The sequence below is a fragment of the Triturus cristatus genome, chromosome 7 (assembly GCF_964204655.1).
Source record: "Triturus cristatus chromosome 7, aTriCri1.1, whole genome shotgun sequence".
NCBI lineage: Eukaryota > Metazoa > Chordata > Amphibia > Caudata > Salamandridae > Triturus > Triturus cristatus.
The window spans coordinates 85,961,997-85,983,241 of record NC_140590.1 but is presented as its reverse complement, the minus strand read 5'-3'; the positions used below and the strand labels follow the sequence as shown (position 1 = coordinate 85,983,241).

At 49.9% G+C, this 21,245-nt stretch overlaps 1 protein-coding gene across 1 annotated transcript in view; it reads right to left on the bottom strand.

Moving 5' to 3' along the window:
- The window catches only part of LOC146808885 (phospholipase A2 inhibitor and Ly6/PLAUR domain-containing protein-like), a 242,803-nt gene that overhangs the window by 123,561 nt on the left and 97,997 nt on the right, over positions 1-21,245 (bottom strand). The window contains exon 2 of the mRNA XM_085615696.1: positions 5,607-5,723. Coding sequence (XP_085471822.1) covers positions 5,607-5,723 — 117 coding nt within the window. The remainder of the gene's footprint in view (positions 1-5,606; positions 5,724-21,245) is intronic.

The window sequence follows — 21,245 nt, the reverse complement described above, 5'->3', positions numbered from 1 at the left end:
TGCTTACTCTCATTAATGGGGCGAGTTGTTTCAGCGTTCTCGACTTATCCTCTGCCTATCACCAGGTGGAGCTTCATCCTAACTCACGGCATCTCACGTCCTTTGTGACACCCCTGGGTGCCTTCCAATTCCGTCGCATGCCTTTCGGCTTGGCTTCAGCTGCTGCTGCCTTCCAGAGGATCATGCAGCATGTCTTGAAAGACCTTCCCAGAACTCTCTGTTTTCAAGACGACATACTAATCTACGGGAAGGACTTAAACGAACATAATGTCACCCTCAGGATGGTCTTGTCCAACTTGGAAAAATCAGGGCTCACTCTAAAAAAAGAGAAATGTCGCATTGGGGTGGGATCGGTTGAGTATCTAGGACACACCATCTCTCAAGATGGTATCAAACCCAAAATAGACCTAGTTAAGGCGATTAGGGACACTGAGGCCCCTAAAGGTGTTCAAGACCTTAAATCATTTTTGGGCCTTTCCGAATATTATTCAAAATTTGTGAGGAACTATTCCTCAATAGTGGAACCTTTACGTAACTTACTCAAATCCAGGACTTCGTATGTGTGGTCCGATGCCTGTCAGGAGGCCTTTGATCTTGTCAAAGAAAGCATAATTTCTGCACCATCGCTGGGTAGGTTTGACCCTAACAAAACCACTATCCTTTGCACTGATGCAAGCAATAAAGGGTTGGGGGCCAGCCTCACCCAAATGGGGGAGGGTAAGGAACACATTGTGGCCTTTGCTTCTCGAGCTCTAAAGGGTGCTGAAATCAACTACTCAGTGGTAGAGAAAGAAGCACTAGCTTGTTTCTGGGCGATCAAACACTTCCGCTTCTTTCTGTGGGGTATTCCTTTTACTGTGAAGACGGACCACAAACCACTAATGTTTGCTTTCACCACCAAAGGGGCCAACAAAACCACCCCCAGAATTGCTAGATGGATTTTGGGACTGGAAGGCTACAATTTTTGTGTGAGATATATGCCAGGTCATCAAAACACTGTTGCTGACTTCTTGTCACGGTCTCCATCGGAGGGAGATAGTGCTCCTGTTAGCTGTGAATGTGATGATGTGATTTTGCAACTTACATGCTTAAAAAAGGAAGAATGGAATGACAGTATGCAAAATGATGCAGAGATGTGTTCAATCAAAGAGTTCATCAAGAATGGTTGGCCCGAAAACAAGAATGATATTCCTACCAGTTTAAGTAAATTCTGGGATGTCAGAGTAGAACTCAATATACAAGGTAATGTGGTTTGCAGAGGGGAGAAAGTGATTCCACCGGAGAACTTGAGAGAGAAGATTGTGGGACTTGCACACGTAGGACACTTAGGACGTAGCCTAACCAAGAATAAAATCAGACTGGAATATTGGTGGCCAGGTATGGACGCCATGACGGAACAGGTGGTGAGAAATTGTGTAGACTGTAGCCGGAGTGACAAAACTCACCAGACTCGCAGGCCCCCCCTTTCTCCTGTCGAAGTGCCTGATCGTCCATGGTCAAAGTTAGCCTTGGACATCATTGGTCCCCTCAACCTAAGAACATTGAAGGAACGTTTCATCCTGGTGCTAGTGGACTATCACTCAAGGTGGTTGGTCTACAAATGTGTCCAGCAAATCGACACAAGAGTCCTCATACAATTCTTAGAAAGTGTGTTCTTTGAGGAGGGGTTACCTGATACCCTTATAACAGACAATGGAGTACAGTTCACTTCGGACAATATGAAAGAATTTCTGTATCACCGGGGTATCACTCACCTCAAATCTGCTTTGTACTGTCCCCGTGCAAATGGGTTAGTGGAAAGGATCAACCGGTTGTTCAAAGAATGTTTGCAGAGGGCAGAAGTAATGGGGACACCAGCTAATTCAGCGCTAGTGGAAACAGTATGGGCCTATCGCACTTCTCCAAACAGTGTTACTGGGGTTTCTCCGTTCACCTCTCTCAAAGGAAGGATCCCGAAGACTAAACTAACTCCACCAGTAGGGCCAAGAAAGGACGCTGGTGTAGTAAACAGAGGTGAAATCTCAAGAAAAGTCGAAGAACACCAAGCTAAATACAAAGTCAGATACGACCAGACCAAACATGTAAAAACACAAAGGTTCAATGAAGGTGATTGGGTCCGGGTGGATTTACCAAAAGCACGCAGGAAAGAAGCGTCAAGATTTTCGGATCCGTACAAAATAATTAGTGTTGGTAAGAATGTAGTCCATCTGGACAATGGCCAAACATGGAGCATGGACAGAATCATTCCTTATGGGCAAGGGGGTGGCTTCGACAACGATAGTAACCCAGAGACAGAGTCACAAACTCTCAGTCACAGAAGATCTCTGAGAACAAGGAGATCACCGGTCTGGACCAGGGACTACTGTGTAAATTGATATATTGTAAAATGTTCTTGTGTTCCCTCTTAGCCTGGCTGTTTTACTGCTTACATTGTTATGGTAGTGACCTCTCGCTGCCTGTTGATACTGATACTGTCCCGTCCCTGATAACCATCTTTTTCTCTTTCCCTTTCTTCGCCCTACGCAGGGAGGTGTGTTGTAATCTCCTACTTGGTACGTCTCTTTTCCCCCCCCTCCTTCTTCTCCCCTTGGTTCGCCCCGTTCCCTGTCACCAACATTCTATTGCACCCTTCCTCCGTTATGCTGGATCCTGTGGTGGTGAATGACCAATAAAGAAGAGTTCCTCCTTACCTGCCTTTTGGTCTTTTCATTATAACAATAACCTTCTCATAGTAGGTCTGAATCCTTTGAGGAAGGCATTTAAAGAAGAAAGAGATAAAAACTGTACTTTTTTTGTTTAATAAATTTTATTTGGTTTTCCTGCTGCAATATGGGCTGTAGCCCTACAAGTACCATCAGAAAACAAAATGAGTCAGGAGTACCATAGTATTTAAACGACTGTAACTCCTGCAGGTCAAAAAATATAACCACGGTGCAGACAGTTCTGGAACCCAGTGGTTGCGTAAATATTACATACGTACAAATGCAGACTATTACATGACACGGAATGATACGTTCTATGAACATTTGTATGAGTGGTGATTTCAATCAGGGGTCCAAAGATGGGGGGGGAGGTCTATCCCTCGGTATGTCGCCCAAGGGGTCCATATTTTTCTATGTTTCTGGGGCAGCCACCGGCCAGAAACACCGCGATCTCCGCACCCATACACCTGTTCAGTTCAGCCTTCCATTTACCTATGGTCGGAGGGGAGGCCCCCGTCCACAGCTGGGCTATATCACCTTTGGCAATGGTAAGAAAAGCAGATGTTGTTAGTACTTGTTACCCCCTATCTCGTCAGTGTTATGTAACAGAAAAAGTCTTGGATCAAGTGGGAGCTCCCATGAGAGTATGTTGCTAAGGCAAGAAGCCACCCTCCTCCAGAACGTTTGCAACGCAGTACAGCTCCTGACCATGTGTTAAAACGTACCCTCTTCCCTCTCACATCTCAAGCAGATAGGGGACTGGATAACCCTTATTTTTTAGAGTCAGGCTCGGGTATAGTATGCGCAATGTATATACTTGAACTGTATAAGGCGGTAGTGTGAGACACAGCGGTGCCCCGAGGGCTGGCTATGGCTTCAGCCCAGTCATCATCTGTCAAGTCAGGAATGTTGTCTTGCCATGCTCTCCTAGTCTTGTTGAGTTTTGTTCGTGTGTGCGTCGTCAGTGTTTGATATATTTGCCTGATTTTATGAGCCTCATGTCTCCCATCAGTAGGTGGCCCTCAAGTAGGGTTTCTAGAGCGTGATTCTGGGGGCCCAAAGCATGGCGTAGTTGAAGATATGTATCAAATTGTGTCTTAAGTAATTGAAATTCCTCTTGCAACTGTTGAAAGGATTTCAATGTAGTGCCCTGCATCACGTCTCCCAATGTAGATATTCCTACCAAATCCCATTGACGAAACCCCTTCAAGGCCATCACTGTGCGCAAGTATGCGCTTTGCCACAGAGTGGTTGTCTGAGTCAAGGTCCCGCGCCACCCCATCTGCCTCACCGTGTACCGCCAGAGCTGAATCACAGTTCTATTTGTCGGGGGTAATATATTTAGATTCCTGGAGCTATACAAGTGCTGAAGAAGGGGAGCCCTCTCCATTGCCGCATGGTCCAGCACAAAAGCCGGGTCGGTTGGGGAGTTATACCACCATTCATTTATTATTAACAGGTGAGAGTCAGCATAGTATGCATATATGTCAGCTGCTGCAATTCCCCCACAATACGTGTATTGTGCGCATGTGTGTAGCACCACCCGGATCGCCCCCCCCCCCCATTCTACGGGAATTTATTTTGTATGGCATTGACTTGTGCAAACCAGGATCGTGGTATGTTGTAAGGCAAGTTTTGTAATCAGTAGAGAATTCTAGGCAGAGAGACCATCTTAAAGATGGTGGACCGCCCATATAACGAAAGTGGAAGGGAGGACCATATTGTTGTTTCATTATTTAGACTTGTAAGTAGCAGGTTAATATTGTGTGCCAATGAAATCTTTGGACAAGGTGATACAAAGATGCCCAAGTATTTAAAACCCCCAGTCGTGTGTGATCGCTGCATCGCCCAGGTGCCCTGCCCCTGGTTTCCATATACTGGAAAAAGCCCAGATTTAGCAGGGTTAGTGTGAAGGCCTGCAGTTTCCCAAAACACTCAGAGGATTTGTTAGAGACGTGGGCCCGAAAACCTCGGGTCAGTTAAAAGGAAGAGGATGTCATCCGCATATAACAACAAGATTTCGGATTTGCTGGCATTAAGCTGCAGACAATTGGCTGACATCCAGTCTGCTACAGCCAGTATATACTCCTAGGATTTGACTAGGGAATGGTGGCAGTTGTTGGAGGAGATAACCAGCTGATTGTCATCAGCATATGATACTGACAGTCCTTGGTTTTTTGCCACCGCCGCAAGGGGTTGTAGATAGATATTAAAAAGCGTGGGGCTCAGCGTCGATCCCTGTGGAACTCCATGATTGACAGCGTATTCCAGAGATCAGCCAGAAATGATTTGATCCAGGCAAGTACAGTGCCTCCAATTCCCGACTATTTATCAGAAGATACCTTTATTAGGGGGATGTAACACCTCAAAACCCCCAACCCACAACCTGAACATACCCACTGCATCCTGGGGCCTAGAGAGTCGAGAAAACAGCAGCCGCACCTGATCAAAACCAGCCTCCCGGGCTCCTGGGAAAATGCCCAGTGCCTGACCTGGCTAACCAGGAAGTCGCTTTATTTACTCTTTTCAAAAATGGACAGAAGCATTTCTGAAAGAAGTAAATGGTGTCACAGGTGCAGAGAAACGGCAGTAGTAAATAAATTGGATGCCATGTGATGGCGCTTTCCCCACTAACATGACACGTAGCCATGTTTTTCTCCCCGGTGTCATGTTTGGCCTAGCTAGAGTCGGAATTAGGGTTACGTTGCTTCCTCTTGCGCCTCTGAGCACTCAGACAAGCACCCTGTAGAACCTCCCTTGGGGCACTCACGCCAGACACTTTCATACCAGTTCACCTCTGGACCATCTACCGCGACAGAGTCAGACTTCCAGCCTCAGAGTTCACATGTAGCGCCACCCACCGGTGACACAAGCGACTAGTTCGTTTTGTAAATGGAAACTTACCAGCTCTGCTCTCGGTGAGCAGAGAAGTGCAGGTGTTAGCTGGGGAAGTGCAGGTCTGTGAAGTCCCTGTGCAGGTCGAATCAGTGCTAGAACATTGTTGGCACGAGAGGGCATTTCCTGGAGAACAAAAAAAGAGAGAAAACATTTTGGTGCCTGGATATGACGATGGTTGGTCGTTCTTTCTTCTCATAGTCATAGATCAGTCTTTGAATATATATTTTTTTTATTGTTAGAAAGAGTAGACCGGCTCCACTAGGCACCTGGGTGGGCTCAGAAAATGCATTTGCAAACCACAGTCATCCCGGGGGCCTTTGTGAAGTTATTTGTACTTTTATTAGTAACCTCACAGAACACTGTTAATGTTAACAAAGTAACAGCCAGACAGTAATGTTAAAGGTAGTTGAAGACATAGTTAAGTTTACAGAACTTGCTAAACCTTAGACAGGACAAAGGAAAGCCTTCCAGGCTACTGCCGCCTGGATTAGTAAATTTTGTGTCATTAAAAGTCAAACATTATGGCACTGAATTGCCTTTCTACAGCACAGCCGTAGCACCCTGCGCAGTATCAAGGCCTAAAACCTAAAATCTCACTCCATTGGATTTAGTAATAGAAACTCTACTTGAAGTGGAGCAATATTGTTGCAAAGGACACATAGGCCACAAAATGTATGTCAGACGATATTTTTCCCTATAGATATTCTTCCAGAAAACCTTCCATGTTACTTTGTTTTAGTCAAACTCATTAGTTTTGCTTAGCTTTGAGCTTTAAAAATGCTAACTATTCCCTAAGTTATTACTGTGCTGGGCATTGACATTTTTAAACTAAAGCATAGGTTCATGTTGTTATATATACCTTTGTGATAACTCTCTAAATCCTATGCCAAGCTGAGAACAGAAGAAGAAGGCTGCTGTCCCCACCGTAGGCAGCCTGCACAATGCCATACCACTCCCAAACACGATTGTCCCACAACCAACATCAACACCGCTTCCCCGCCCGTGGCATCCTACCCTGAACTCCCAAAACATCACAGCCCCAGAACTTTAGTCCTGCCACACCCTGTAGACACAGGACCCCAATTCTAAGCTTGCCCTACTGAAATGGGACAGGTCTGTGTGCAGAGGCAAGTTTAACTTTCGTTGACATGTTCAGATGACAGCTCTGTATACTGGTTTTGTCACTTCAGAGCAGGGGCGTAACACAGGCCCCCTGCAGCCCCCGCGGTGCAGGGGGGCTCGCGCTCCAGGGGCTCCCTCTGCAGCCGTGGAGCCAGCAGCCACTTTGCACTCCACACATCCGATCCATCTCAGATGCTGGGAGTTACGTAACTTACATTACGCTCGGCAGCTGCCTCATCATAAATTAAACATTGCACGGCTGGTCATTCTCGTGCGCATGACACTTTGCGTAATTAAAAGTGCACGTGTGAAGCTGCAGGCATAATTCATTGTAGAACTGTAGCACTGGCTCATTTCAACTTAAACAATCGGACTAACGCGCCTGAATCCATCCCCCGGGGGAAGTAGGGTTGGCAGACTAGTCTTCCCCCGGGGTTTTCGCGAAAGACCGGAAGGACAGAGCTGAGGTTACGGTTAGGGGGTTGGGTTAAGGGTGGGGTTAGGATTAGGGTATAAGGAGGGCAGGGGAGGAGTTTTCAGCCTCTTCCTGCCTCAGCGCCATTAGGGAAGGGTCTAGTTTTCAAATTGAATGCGTAGTTAGGGGAGTTAGGATTCGTAGGCCCAACTTGTCAGTTAGGCGGTTTGCAACGTTGCAGCCGGTGTCCTGGTGCATTGTATTCAGGCGGCATTTACCCGATTGTCCACCAGTGTGAGAACCGCTTCACGAGGAGCTGCGCTTCAGGACCTGGGCCGTGCTGGGAGAGCGGATCTCCTGCGGCCCGGGGTCTTGGAGGAGGCGTGGGTTGGGATGGCCCGTATGCCTCAATCGGCGACTGCTGGGGTTGCTGCAGTGGTAGTGGCGTGCCAGGAGGAGCCGCCACCACCAAATCGAGGTATGTCTGGGCGGGGCCAGGGCCTTGTGCAGGGTGAGACAGGGAAGCGCGGAGGGCGGCGGAAGAGCTTGCCTCCGCGCTTGCAGGGAGATGCGGCCGCACCGCTTGCGCTGCCAGGACCGGGGGGAGGGGTGTGAGTGTTCCACCACAGCAGCGCGTGGCGGAGGTGGCGGTCTCCGTGGATGCACCTGGCTTTTCACAGTTGCGGGGTCAGAAGAACAGGGATGCTTAGGCCGGGTATATGCGCTAGATAATTAGGAGGGGGGGAGGAAGGCATAGACTGGGATGAGCCCGTGGCCGAGGATTTTCAACTTGTGCTCTCGGGTGGTGAGTCAGAGGGGGAGGGGGAGAGGTTTGGGGAAGAGGTGCCCATCGACCTCTCCAGGGGTGGTGGTAGGGAACCTGCCCCACGCGGGTGTTGGGGGGGCAGGTAAGGCCAGCTACAAGCAGAGACCCGGGGAAGCAGCCAGGGACAGCGTGCCAGGCCCTTTGGGGGCCAGGACAGGGAGGTCTAATGAGCAGCAGTTCCTGCCCACGCTGCCCAGGTGGACAGACATGTACCTGGAGGAGAAAATACGCGACCAACGTCGCATTATTCAGGAGACTGAGTTGAGGTGGCAGGTTTTGTGTGCAGCCAGGGATGGGGGGTTTGGGGGTGGAAGAGGGGGCTGGACCCCCAGCCCCCTTTTTGGTGGGCGAAGCAGGTCCTGGGTATGGTCGATGGGCCAAGGGACCCAGTGGCAAGTGGGTTTGGGTAGATGGAGTGGGGCCCACGTTAGGGGTAGGGACAGCCACGACGGCTCAGAGACCTGATGGCGCTGGGGCCCCCTCAGGTTCCAACAGTCTGGGGGGGCACAAGCCAGCGGTGGAGGCTGGTAGAGGCATGGGTGGGCCGGCGGGGCGCAAGATGGCTCCTAGACACCAGGTGGAAGCTGCAGGGGGGTCCGCGGCGGCCTGCCCTCCACCGAGGGTACGGGCGTCAACGGCACCGGAGAGTGATTTTGTGCCTGGTGTGAAAGGAAAAGGTCTGAAGAGAGGGGTGCATGAGGTGCTGGAAGTGCCGGTTGAGGTTGAGCAAGAGGAGCAACTGGATTATGATAAGGAGATTGATGATCTGGAAGAGGGTGAAGTGCGCGACAGTGGGGATTGGGGGAGGCCAAAGGCGGCAACAGGAAGGCTTAGTGTTTTACAGACTGCACAGGCCAGCACCAGCGGGACCAAGGCGGCAAACCAGAAGACGGGTGAGGCCTGAGGAAAGGACCGGGAGGTGCCTCCAAATCTTTCAGGTGAGGGTGCTTGGTGGGTCGCATGGGATGATGGCCCTAAAGGGGAGTGGAAAAAATCCTACCGGTTGGTGGGTGTGGGGGAGGGGTCCGTGAGGGACCCAGGTGCGCCTGCTAAAGCGGCAGTGGAGTCGGTGGGTGGTGGCAAGCAATTGGTAAGCACAGGCATCCAGACGTACAAGACTGACGACCAGGAGGGGAAGGATGACAAGGGAGAGGACAAACACCGTAAGAAATTACCGTATATGGGGTTGGCGATGGCACTGGGGTCACATTTGTCGGAAAAAACTAAGTCCAGGATTTGGAGACACGAATATGTGGATGTATTCAAGCTCTTGCATAGGGAGATACAGGCCATGGAGGGCTCTAAGGAAGAGGAATGGGAATTGACGAGGCGGCCGCGGGTGCCGGTTAACATGGAGAACTGGACGTCTGCATTTTTTATCTATGCGAGTATATATTGTGAGAATCATTTGGATCGGGCAATCGCGTTGCTTAAATATATGTACATCATTCGAAAGGCTCAAATGCATTTTGGGGGTTTTGCTTGGCTCAGTTACGACGAGGAGTTTAGGGCCAGGATTAGTGTCAATCCAGATAAGCCATGGGGGGAAGTTGATCAAGAGCTCTGAATGCAGTGGATGTCCTCCACTCAGTCGTCGGCATCCACGCACACGGTCAGTGGCTTGCCAGTCACTTACCGGCCTTTTCAATCGCGTCCCGCCCAGACTGGGGCGAGAGGGCAGAACTCATACACCGGAGCAGGAGGTCAGAGCAATTACTCTGGGTCAACAGTCCAGTCACCCAAGCCCACGGGGGTTAGTACAGGTGCATGTTGGAACTTCAACAAGGGTTTCTGCACGCAGCACCCCAGCAAATTTAAGCACGAGTGCTCCAAGTGTGGCGGACGCCACCCTCTCAAGCAATGTTTCATGTTGGCCACGCCCTCAGAGTGGGGGCGAGTTACCAAGGGACGGGGGCAAGCTGGGCCTAAGGGCTCCTACACCGGTTAGAGTTGGGGCCATGGGTCCGTGGCTCTCACAATATCCTGACAAAGAGGACGTGCTGAGGATCCATTGGGGTTTCACGGAGGGTTTTCGGGTGGGTTAACAGGGCCCGCGGGAGCAAAGATGGGCAGAGAATTTGAGGTCTGCAAAAGAATTGCCAAGTGTTGTTGCAGCTAAGTTGCAGAAGGAGGTGGCGGAAGGCAGGATAGTTGGCCCCTTTGACCACTGGCTTGTCCCTGACCTGATCATATCACCTTTGGGAGTGGTGCCCAAGAAGGAGCTGGGGGAGTTCAGGCTGATCCATCATTTGTCCTGGCCGGAGGGGAGGTCTGTGAATGATTACATTGCCGAGGAGGATTCCAGAGTTTTATACGCTTCTGTTGACGATGCGATCAATTTGGTGTGAGTGTGCGGGCAGGGCGCAGAATTGGCAAAGTGTGACATAAAGTCGGCCTTTCGCCTCCTTCCCATAAACCCAGCGGACTTCTCGTTACTGGGGATGCAGTTCGAGGGTGCCATCTTTGTTGACAAGGTTTTGCACATGGGTTGGGCCATTTCCTGCGTGTTATTTGAGGCGTTCAGCTCTTTTTTGCAGTGGGCATTCACAGACAGGAGTGGTCATCGTGCGGTATCTCATTACTTGGATGATTTTCTGTTCGTCGGGAGAGCTCAGTCTGGTGAATGTGAGAGAGCTCTTTGACACTTTCAGGTTCTGGCGCATGATTTCGGGGTTCCATTGACTCCTGAGAAAACAGCTGGGCCCAGCTGCAGTTTGACATTCTTGGTCATTGAGTTGGATTCGGTCGCATGGGTGGCCAGGTTACCGGAACAGAAGGTGACAGACATGCAGGCTTTCCTGCTGCACGTGATTGGTGAGAAAAGATTGATTTGTGGTCGGTGCAGCGACTCCTGAGTTTCCTGAACTTTGCGTGCAGGGTGATGCGTGCTGGGAGGACTTCACTGGGTCCGGATCTCGTTGGGGGTCAGGGCTTACCTTCGGGTGTGGCAGATGTTTTTGTCGGACTTCAATGGTGTGTCACTGGACTTTGTGGATAACAAGATAGTTTGGCAGGTGCAACTTTTCTCTGACGCCGCAGAGGCTTCCAGTTTTGGGATCTTCTGGGACGGGAGGTGGTGCGCAGAGCAGTGGCCAGGACATTGGTTGAAACAGGGCAGGAGTATTGCTTTCTTAGAATTGTTCCCACTGTTGGTCACGTGTGGGTCGCGGAGTTCCGGGACAGGTCAGTATTGTTCCATGTGGACAACAGGATGGTAGTGGACTTGGTGAATAACCAGAAAGCAAGAGACCTGCGGGTGCTGCGCTTGTTGCGAAGTTTTATGTTGCAATACCTGCGACTGAATGTGATGTTTCGCATGCAACATGTCCCAGGAGAAAACAATGATGTGGCGGATGCATTGTCTCATTCGCAGTGGCAGCGTTTCAGACGCCTGGTGCCCGGAATGGATGCGTGCAAGGCCAAGGTGCCGGACGGCATCTGGGCTTGGGGTGAGTGAGAGTGTGAGCCTCGTCGAGAAATCCAAAGCTGAATCTACGAGGCGCACTTACAGATTGGCGTGGTCTGAATTCGGAGCGTTTCAGGGATGGACCAGTGAGACGTGGCGCATGTCACAGCAGGACTGTGAACAGGGAGTTCTTCGTTTTGTTTTGGATTGGATTGACAGGGGGTTGTCTCAGACGACGATTTGGGGCAAATTGGCGGGAATTTCTTTTTACAGCACGTTGTACATGGGTTATGATCCAGCCAAGAGCGAGTTGTTGAGCAGGATGTTGAAAGGTTGAAAGGTTGGGGTCGGGAACGGAGTGAAGGGGGGGTGAGGCGCCTAGGGAAGCGATAACGTTTAATCTTTTGTTTGCAGAGTTGCCGCATTGTTATGATGAGCACGAGGTTGCTTTGTTCCGTTTATGTATGATATGGATGTTCTTTGGTGCTTTCCGTGTGTCAGAGTTGTTGGGTGCCCGAGGGAGAGAGGGGAGAGTGTATGATGATGTGCGACTGGATGGGACGCGTTTGGGGATTTGGTTGGGTCGTTCTAAAACTGACCAGGGTTGCGGGGGGCGTGCCCGGTGATAGAGTGGAGAGGTTTTTGTCAGCAGGCCCGGAGTGTATCTGGTGAGATTTTTTGTCATGTTTCGCAGAAGCGCGTGACGGCGTATCAGTTGCTGATGGTGTTGCGAATAGCTTGAGGCGTTTTGGCAGGGATCCCGCTAGGTATGGTACGCATTCCTTTAGCATTGGCGCGGCATCGGCGCGCTTGGGATGGTCCTGGGATAAGATACGGCAGATTGGGCGGTGGAGATCTCGCTGCTGCGAGCGCTGTGTGCGAAAATAAGTCCAGATTGGATGGTGGGAGGCACCAGTGAAGGTTTTGTTGGATTTGTGGGGCTGTTTGTATTAACACTTGTATTTCTTCATAGGTTGCGTTGGGGGCCTGGGAGCCAAGACGGTTACCTGGATTGTCGGGGACTCGTTTGTACATTGGGCGTTGAAGTGCGCAGACAGGCAGGTATACGTCCGTAGCCTGGGCCTGCGCAGCAGCCACCACGAGGTGCATTGGTGGGGGAAGAGTGGGATGCGCTGGGGGGCGTTGTTGCCCTGGCTTACAAAGAAGATGGCCCAAAGAGGTTGCCCGGACATGTTGGTGATTGATCTGGGAGAAAATGACTTAATAAAGCAGTCTGGTAAGTTCCTGTTACATTTGATGCAACGTGACTTGGAGGCCATGAAGAGCAATCTTGCGGGCGCATGTATTGTTTAGACAGAGTTTGTACCAAGGAGAATCTGGAGGGGAACTCTAAAGCAAACTGCAGTTGAAAAAGCGCGAAGGAAATTGAACCGCGCAATGAGAGTTTTTTGTGGGAACGCAGGGATCAAGGTAATTGCACACGTGAGTTTGTGGCTGGAAGAGCCATTGCATTTTCATGATGATGGGGTGCACCTTTCGCACATAGGTAATGCATATTACATGATGGAAATGAGAGATGTCATCGGTAAATTGTGGAACAAGTCCATTTAGTGCCGGCGGGTTTGAGAGCGAAAGGTGCACTGAACGTGGGTGGGGCAGGTAATCTGGGGGTTCCCTGGTTGGCAGTACTGTGGAGGGGTGGGGAGTCTATGACGGGCATACTTACCCCCCCCCCCAGGGAGAGGGATACAGGTGCATGATGGGAAGGACAGGGCTGAGGTTAGGGTTAGGGGGTTGGGTTAAGGGTGGGGTTAGGATTAGGGTATAAGGAGGGCAGGGGAGGAGTTTTCAGCCTCTTCCTGTCCTCAGCACCATTACGGAAGGGTCTAGTTTTCAAATTGATCCACTCTCCCACCCTACATGTTGCAGGAGGGGGAAACGGGTAATTGCCCGGAATAGCGTGCCACGTTAGGACGGGTTGAAGGTTGGTGCTAGCAGTACTGTGGAAGGGTGGGGAGTCTATGACGGGCATACTCACCCCCCAGGGAGGGGGATAATGGTGCATGATGGGGGTGCGGGATGCAAGAGTGCGATGGCTGGAGATGCTGGAGGAGGTTGAAAGATAAGTGTGGAAGCGAATGGAATAAGGGAGAAGATCGCTGAGTGAAGCCGGAGAGGGTAACTGGAGTGTGGGATGGATGATGTATGAAAGACATGACGTTTGGGTTTGTTGATAAGGTATTGATGTTTTTGGTTAATTATTGTCAACCCTGTCCTAATAAATGGCCTTTCACCCAAACATTCAGTGTTGGAGTGGTGATTGTGCGAAAGGAAAGCCTGGAACTTGAATATGCTGCGTTCTAAGCACTATAAAAAGAGATTTTTCCCACCTCAGAAAGGAGGAAGGCTGAGGTGATCTAACCTGGATATGAACTCATGAACTTAGGGGCGGGTTCACTAATGTTTCATGGAGCGCGGGGCAGCAAGCAAAGTTGCTGCTCTCTGTAGTGTGAAAGAGAAACAGTGGGAATGCATCATATCTACAAAGATATGGTGCATTTCTGCTGCCTCCTTGCGCTGGCACACTGTGGGGTATATTTACTAAGATTTTGTGCCATGTGATGCGAATCAATGGAAAATCTTTTTTTTTTTCAATTTACTTTCCAACACAAAACGTGTTTTGCACTGAAAATTCACTTGACAGTAGTGCAAAGGAGCGCCTAGCGCTGTTTTGAATTACTTAGCGCCAAGGGTGCATTCTACAAGTGGTGTTTGGGTGTTCCCATGCAACCATCCATGGTTTATGAAACAAATCCCTTATAAGTGTTTAGCCGTGCAACAGTTGATGTTGTTGCACCAAGTATATTGTGCTGGATAACTAAACACTTATAAGGTCCCAAAGGCGAGACCTATTGGCTATGCCAATGCTTGTTGAGCCATGCTTCGACAGGCCAGAATGTGGCAGGCAGGCAGGGCTGCCGAAGTCATCGCCGAGCTTGCCAAGCACATGCACGAACGCTTCAAGCCGTAGAAAGGCAGCGAGGGGTCTCCTGGCATGAGAGTAGGCTGTTGTGTTCCGCATCATATCCAATCTTTAGAGACCTGATCCTGAATAGAAACTGGAGCAATCCGCCCTGAAGGCTTCTTATGGAAACAGGGATTGCCCTTGGGCCACCATGTGGTACCATAGAAGACCAGTACCGACAGTATTGATGTCTCTAATAGAGGCGCTGCCCAGTGGCATTCTAGGATCTGAGGCACAAGAGAGAACGGGGCACGGGTGACCCTCGGGCAAACCACTGGAATGGAATGTCAACTCAGCCGTTCAGAATCACTACCATAACATGAAATCCGCCACCCTCAATCCAGCACATGACCACTGCCTCTGAGAAATTCGAGTAACCACGTTTTTGTTGCTTAGATTCACACACTTAGAATGGCAATGTACACATCCGGATTAGGAGGCATGTTGAAATCTTTACCTGGCCCAAGATCACAATGGCAGTCGGAGGCGATCACGAGCTGGGATTACCGAAGGGGCGGGACGGGTATAGTCACGGGTTGTAGACAGAGGCTACGAATGACAGGGACCAACACCTTAAAGCAAAAGGGACGGATTCACAAAGCCTTAGCTGTGATTTTACTCTTGGAGTACTCCGGGCGTACTCCTGAAATTCAGGAGTAAATCAGGCGTATACTGTCACACCAATTTGCAGAAAAACCTTTGTGAATCTTGGTCCCTGTGTGCAGGCAAAGAATACATGCAGTCACGTCTCTGTCCATTTGTCACTCCCCTGCCTGTCCTTATTAGTTTGCCATTTAAATGTAGGCCCTGGATTATAGATTACTCCCCTCACAATGACGCAGGGTCGCAGATCTAGTCACCTCTCGCGAACTCACCCCTGTCAAATGAGTGGGTCGTGACACGACACGTCTGTTTCAAGGTGCGAGTGCAACCATCACGCTAAAAGCAACCATGGCAATACCACTGGACTAGCCCCTTCAGGTAGTCTCAGCAGAGAGGCCAGGAATTGAATGAGGACAAACTCCGAACCACCCTCTGTTCTTTGAAGATGGGATGTTATATGTATTGCGGTTTTAGACAGCTCGCATTGGTCCTTTAAAGGGGTTCTGAGCGCTATGGGGTGACTCCCGGAGCACTGTACGTTTCGTCATGGAATATGAGTTACGTTTTTAGGTCTCGCATAGGCCAGCGCATGCGCTGCCTCTAAGAGTCACCAAGTAATTAGTATTAAGGGTGAAACTCTACCCATTGCGTTTTTTTGTGTTGTCCCTTACCATTGGTTTAAATCTGGCATTGCTCTTTTAAACTTTCTCATTATTGGCTGGTAGGCCGGTGCGTCACTTTCGTTTTTGAAGGAAGCAGCATCGACCAACTACAGTTCCCTAATGCTGCAGGGCAGTATCTTTCAATTGTAGGGACTACTTTGTTGATGCCTGGTGCCTCCTCTCACGCCTGGACAGGACCAGGACACACTTGGGCCCACAGTAGGTCTTTTTTCAGCTTTGCTCCCTCCATGGACCGTCAGAGCAGCCGGTGTATTAGTGACTGTGAGGCAACTTCTGCCGCTCGCGCATCACTCGGTGCTCCGGCCCACTCCTGCCCCTTGTGCCGGACAGTATCTTGAGGAGCCAACCTGCACCCAACATGTCGCTGAGAAACATCGTAGAAAGGTTCGGGTTGGTCGCAGAGCAGGATCTGTGCCTGTTAACTTTAAGCGCGAGGCGAGCGCGTCCCCAATGCTTATTTAAATGGGTGACAGATCGCTGACGATGCCGTGGTTTTTTTGCCAGGCGCTCGCATGTCCGGCACAGCTTTGCACCCTGCACATCCTCATTGTGAGTGCAGTGCTTCTTGGGGCAGCAGAGCACTTCACGCTGCTGCCCCAGAATAACTTCACATTAAGTCTGCGCGATGCGAGCAGGACTCAGAAATCCTCGCTCATTCAAGGCAAGACACGTCGCTTGGATCATTTTCTCACCATTTTACTGCTTCTCGCATGTGTAAAGATGCGCTGCTATCGCTCGCGCATGAGACTTATTTTCACAGAATGAGCATCGCGCTCAGCCACCTAAATATGACTACATTTCCCATGATGCAGATCAAACTCCATCAGTAACGCGCCTCTGGTAGGTAATTGGCCTCACAGAGTCCGTAACTGAGCACAGAGGTTGCTGCAGCAGATACCAGGCCATGAAACCACTTTTCTCTTTTTACATTAGCAAGAAAATTAATATGGTTTCCCCTAATGCAAATAGAGGTCGCTATTTTACTGCACTAACACAGCAGCAAAGTAATAGGTGTTTATTTGCCCTCCGTGCAGAGGCCATGCTCGTGCTCATCCTTGCCCGCTGTGCTACAAAGATGCTTTTGCTTGCAACAAGAAGCCCCGCAGTGATCTTTCATGCATGGCTGTGAAATGCAGCGCTACTGGCAGAAGGCGGCGAGGAGCCATGAGAAACTCGTAGAAGTGCATGGTTTCTTTCCAACAAACAGAGCTTTATCTGTAATTATGGCGGCTGCGCCTTTCATCATGCTTTGCTTAACTTTTATTCTTGTGTCACGCTACTTGTTTTCCGTGTGCTTCGTTCCCTCCCAACTCGCTAAACTCACGGCCATTTGTTCCACCCCCTCCCTGGCCTCCCACCCGTCCGTCACTTTTCGCCCTTATCTACTTGCATTTCAGTTTCAAGCGTGTACGTGTATCTCAAGTATGGGTTTTGTGCACACTTGTCTCAAATCACGCAAAACTCGTGCAGTGATTTACCACCTATTCTCTACATGCAACTGTTGTGAGAAGTTGGCCTGGTATATGATGCTCACTAGTTAAAGTGATCACCTTGTACCATGCCAAGCAACCCTTATGGTGTGGTTGTAAGTCAACCTTTTCGGACTAGCTGCCCTAGTGGTAGCGTAGGCTAAGCAGTCTTTGAGGCTAAACTGGTGAAGCGTGTTAAGCCAGCTGTTTTACCAAATGCAACCCCCTTTTATACCAATGAAAGGACACCACACAGATATATATTCAAAATATATATGTATTTATTTCTCAAAGTAACCCCTAGTCTCTTTATGAGCACAGGAGCACAAATCGTCAAACAAGATTACAGTAGAATACATAGAAGTTGCACTTTATATGGATAGGCCCTGGTGGCCGCTCGAACCATAAACTAAAATAGTGGTATAAGTACCACGAACAGAAAAGGGGAAAGGCCTAGGGCCTCTAGAATCGCTGGGCCTACAAGGAGCTAACTTCAGTTAGTGACCAGGAGGTCCACGGGTGGCGTGTGCAGAGCAAATAGTCACACGCGTGCTCCCATAGGTTTCAATGGGTGCGTAAAAAGTACAAAGTTACTGCAAAGAGGATCTTCCGGATGGACTAGGAACTCAAGATTTGGAACACAGGCACTAGAGATGTAATACTACACTTGGGCACAGGTGTGCCAGCTTTACCTCACCCACAGGAAGCGGGTGCATAGGCCTCGAAGTGCGTCGGGTTTCTTCTATCTGTTCCGTGGAGCTTGAAGACAAAGATGCTGCAGGCGGTCGGTCCGGGAGAGATGCAGTGGATCCAAGAGTGGATCGGAGATGTTGAAGACCTGTAAGCAGAGGGGACAGTGTTCACGGTCACTAGCCAGTGACCAGCGTGGCACCAGGTGGGTACCAGGCAATGTCGGGTGCAAACAGGAAGAAAGGTGTAGCTTGTCTCTGCAGCCACGTGGTCCCTGGAGGTCGACGACGTCCAGGAGTTGGTTCACGAGCTGTCCCACGCAGGCTCTCGCTGTCGGCGGCGTCGGCGACTTGATCGAAGCAAATAAGCCTTGGCAAAAGCAATTGTTGTAGGAGATGAAATAAGCTGATGGTTCTGACCAGCAAGGTCAGAAGAACTGCTCCTTTGGAGGGGAGCAAGGGCCAGTCTGGAGCAACCAGACCAGCGGTGTATTTCGTAAAGTTCGTCGCCAAGATGGCTACTAGCCAGCGGGCCAGCAACCGGTTAGGCGCGTCGAGTGGCAAAATGCAGAAGGGCCCCACGCAGATCGTGGAGATGCTGGAGGGCTCACCTTTGGTGCAGATGCTGCTCGGGTGTTGGGCTTCTCAGATCCCAAAGCACAACTTGGAGGGAGCCTCAGTTGTTGCACTTGTCAGATTGTTGTGGTCGTTTCAAGATGGCTGGCTCCACGTGTCTCGGTGCCTCCACGGGTCTCCTCTTTTCAGGGACTGTGGATCGGGCGGTGAGAGGTCTGGAGGTCCAGGTCTTGTCAGTCTCTGGGCTCGGGCTCCGGCGGGAGGCGGCGGCAAAGCAGACGTTGATTCGCTGGATGGTGCTTGCGTTAGCAAGGTGGTCACTCCCTGACCACAGGGGAGATTTCCTTCAGTCTTCTGTGCAGCAGAATGTCGAAGTTCCCGTCTTCTTCTTAGTTTCAAGTTGATTCCAGGATGTCTGAAGTCTTAGGACACAGCTCCTACCTTTAAGCGGATTCTAGGGGCCGGACTACCTGCTAGGTCCCTCCCTATGGGTGGGACCAGGAAGGGGGGTGGTTACACCCCCAATCCTTTGTCCAGCTCGCCCCAGGCCCGGGACTGGTGTGCCCCAGGACCGGTTTGAACTGGCATATGCACCGAGGCTCCTTGTGAGCCACAGGCATGTCTGGTTTCTTTCAAGCCCTACCTGACCAATACACAAAATCCTGTCTGGGGTGGTGCATGCACCTCCCCTGGCAGGAAACCCTTTGTCCACACCTCCCAAGCTGAAAGGACTCCCAGCAGCAGGAGGGCAGACTTGTGTCTGTGGTGGCAGCATCCATTTTGTGGAGCTGAGGCTATGTCTGATTTTACCCGGGTTTCAGGTACTGTACATGTCGTGTCCCTCTAGAAGGGTGGAATGCTAACCCCGTCGCCAGAATTGGCGAGGGGTTAGTATTCCAATTCGTATGACACCTTACTCGACATGTTTTGATAAAGCCAAACCAAAGTTAGCATTTAACCGCGAGGTTCATAATGCACTTAAGAGTATATGGTATGACGATATCTGGAAACAGTAGAAGGAAGTTGTTCCGACCACTGCAGACAGGCTCAGCTCATGCCAGAGCACCATCTCACATGGAACCAAGCACTCTGCCTTCAGGATTGTTAAGGCCTGCCATAGGAGTGACTTATAGGTTACCAGGTGTCCCATTTAAGGTTAGGTATAGGTATACTACACCTAAGTAAGAGGTGATTACACCAACTTACCCCAGCTGAGTGATCAGCCAGTTGTGTCAAATTGTTAGGCCAAGCCTGGGGTGGCATAATACATGCTTCAGCCCCTGGCAGGCCTTGGGTACACCAATGCCCTGGGTACCTAGTGTACACTGGTACAGGGGCTGACAGGGTGATCCAACCAATTGGGTATGTACCTAGGGTACATGGAGTCCATTTTTAAGAGAGAACAGCCAGGCTGAGATCCTGAATAGCAGGATCTCAGGCCAACTAAGTCGAAAAACCAGCTAGACACTAGGCAAAAATTTGAGGGTAACCATAGTCAGATATCCACCTTCCTACAACTGTATTTTCTCTAATGTTAGCGTGCGTGCCTTTGCTTTTTACCATGTATGTGTGCATACGAATGAGTCTCGGTGCGCATCCACTAGGTTTACTTCCCAGAGCACACACGTGAAATGTGTCTGTGTTTAGTAAGAGCTGCACTATGTATGCACGTGCCTGTGCACTGCGACAATAATGTGAACAGCTTGTTTGATTGGCACTACCTGGCTGGTGAATGCACAGCACTATCCAGTGTTATGCACGTGCACATCACTGATGTGTTGACAGCACAGAGGAGTGTGCACTACTCTGTGGGTGCTGTATAGGGCACCTAATTTGTGTGTGCACGTCTCTGGTTAGTATGTGCCTCGTGCAGGACTGCACACATTATTGGCAAGGGTGCACGTTGTTGGTCGGTTCACAATCGGAAGGAATGTGCACTAGGTTGTTGACAGTGAGTAGCTTCACGACCTTGTACATCACTGGCACTTATGTGCAAAATCAACACTTATGCACATTATCACTGGGTGTGTGTGGCACGATTGGCATCACTGCCGAGTGTGCATCAAATGTCTGAGTGCAAACTGTTAGCCCAGTGAAGAGCGTGTTTAAGTCTGCACAGGACTGGAGTGTATGCAGTGCATGTAGGAGTTTCAACATCACTGGTGCACGTGCAGAAGCATTCACGCTCTTTGTGAGTTTTCAGGCGTGTGCCCGATAATTCGTGAGGCAGGGTTGAGTCCATCGTTGATTGTGCACATACGTGTGTTAATTATTGGCAAGGGAGGAGTCACCTTCTTTGATCAGCTATATCATTAACAGATTTGGACAGTACATTGAAAATGCACGTTAGTAGTAAGTATACACAGTGTAAATTAATGTAGATCCCTTACAAGAAGCAAGGCTGGTAGTAACTACGCCTCTTTTACTGCCAGCCGTGCTTTTCGTAAGCAAGTACTATAAATAAGAAATGTGCGTTGTTATGCACCGCTTGCAGCTTTCAAAACACATAAGTAAAAGGCTTTGTCATTTACAATGCCAATAGCTCAAACTCTCGCAAATGTGAGACCTATTGCATTGCAAATGCTTGTTTACAATGGGACCGGACACTCAATCTCAGACTTCTGTCAAGTAGGTAAAGAAATCCCAGAGGAGGAGGCAGAAGAAAAGGGAAAAACAGGAGACACAGAACCAAGAAGTGGCAAACAGAACAGCAAGGCTGTAGGAGAGTAGGATCTGCTTCACATTAGTACCCCCACTTTTTGCTGGTGTTTCACTGTTTTTCAACTTTAGTCTGGCTGGGACCCTGTTATTCAGGGCCCCAGCCTAGCTGCTTCCTCTCTAAATTGATTGCATGTACTTTAGGTACACTC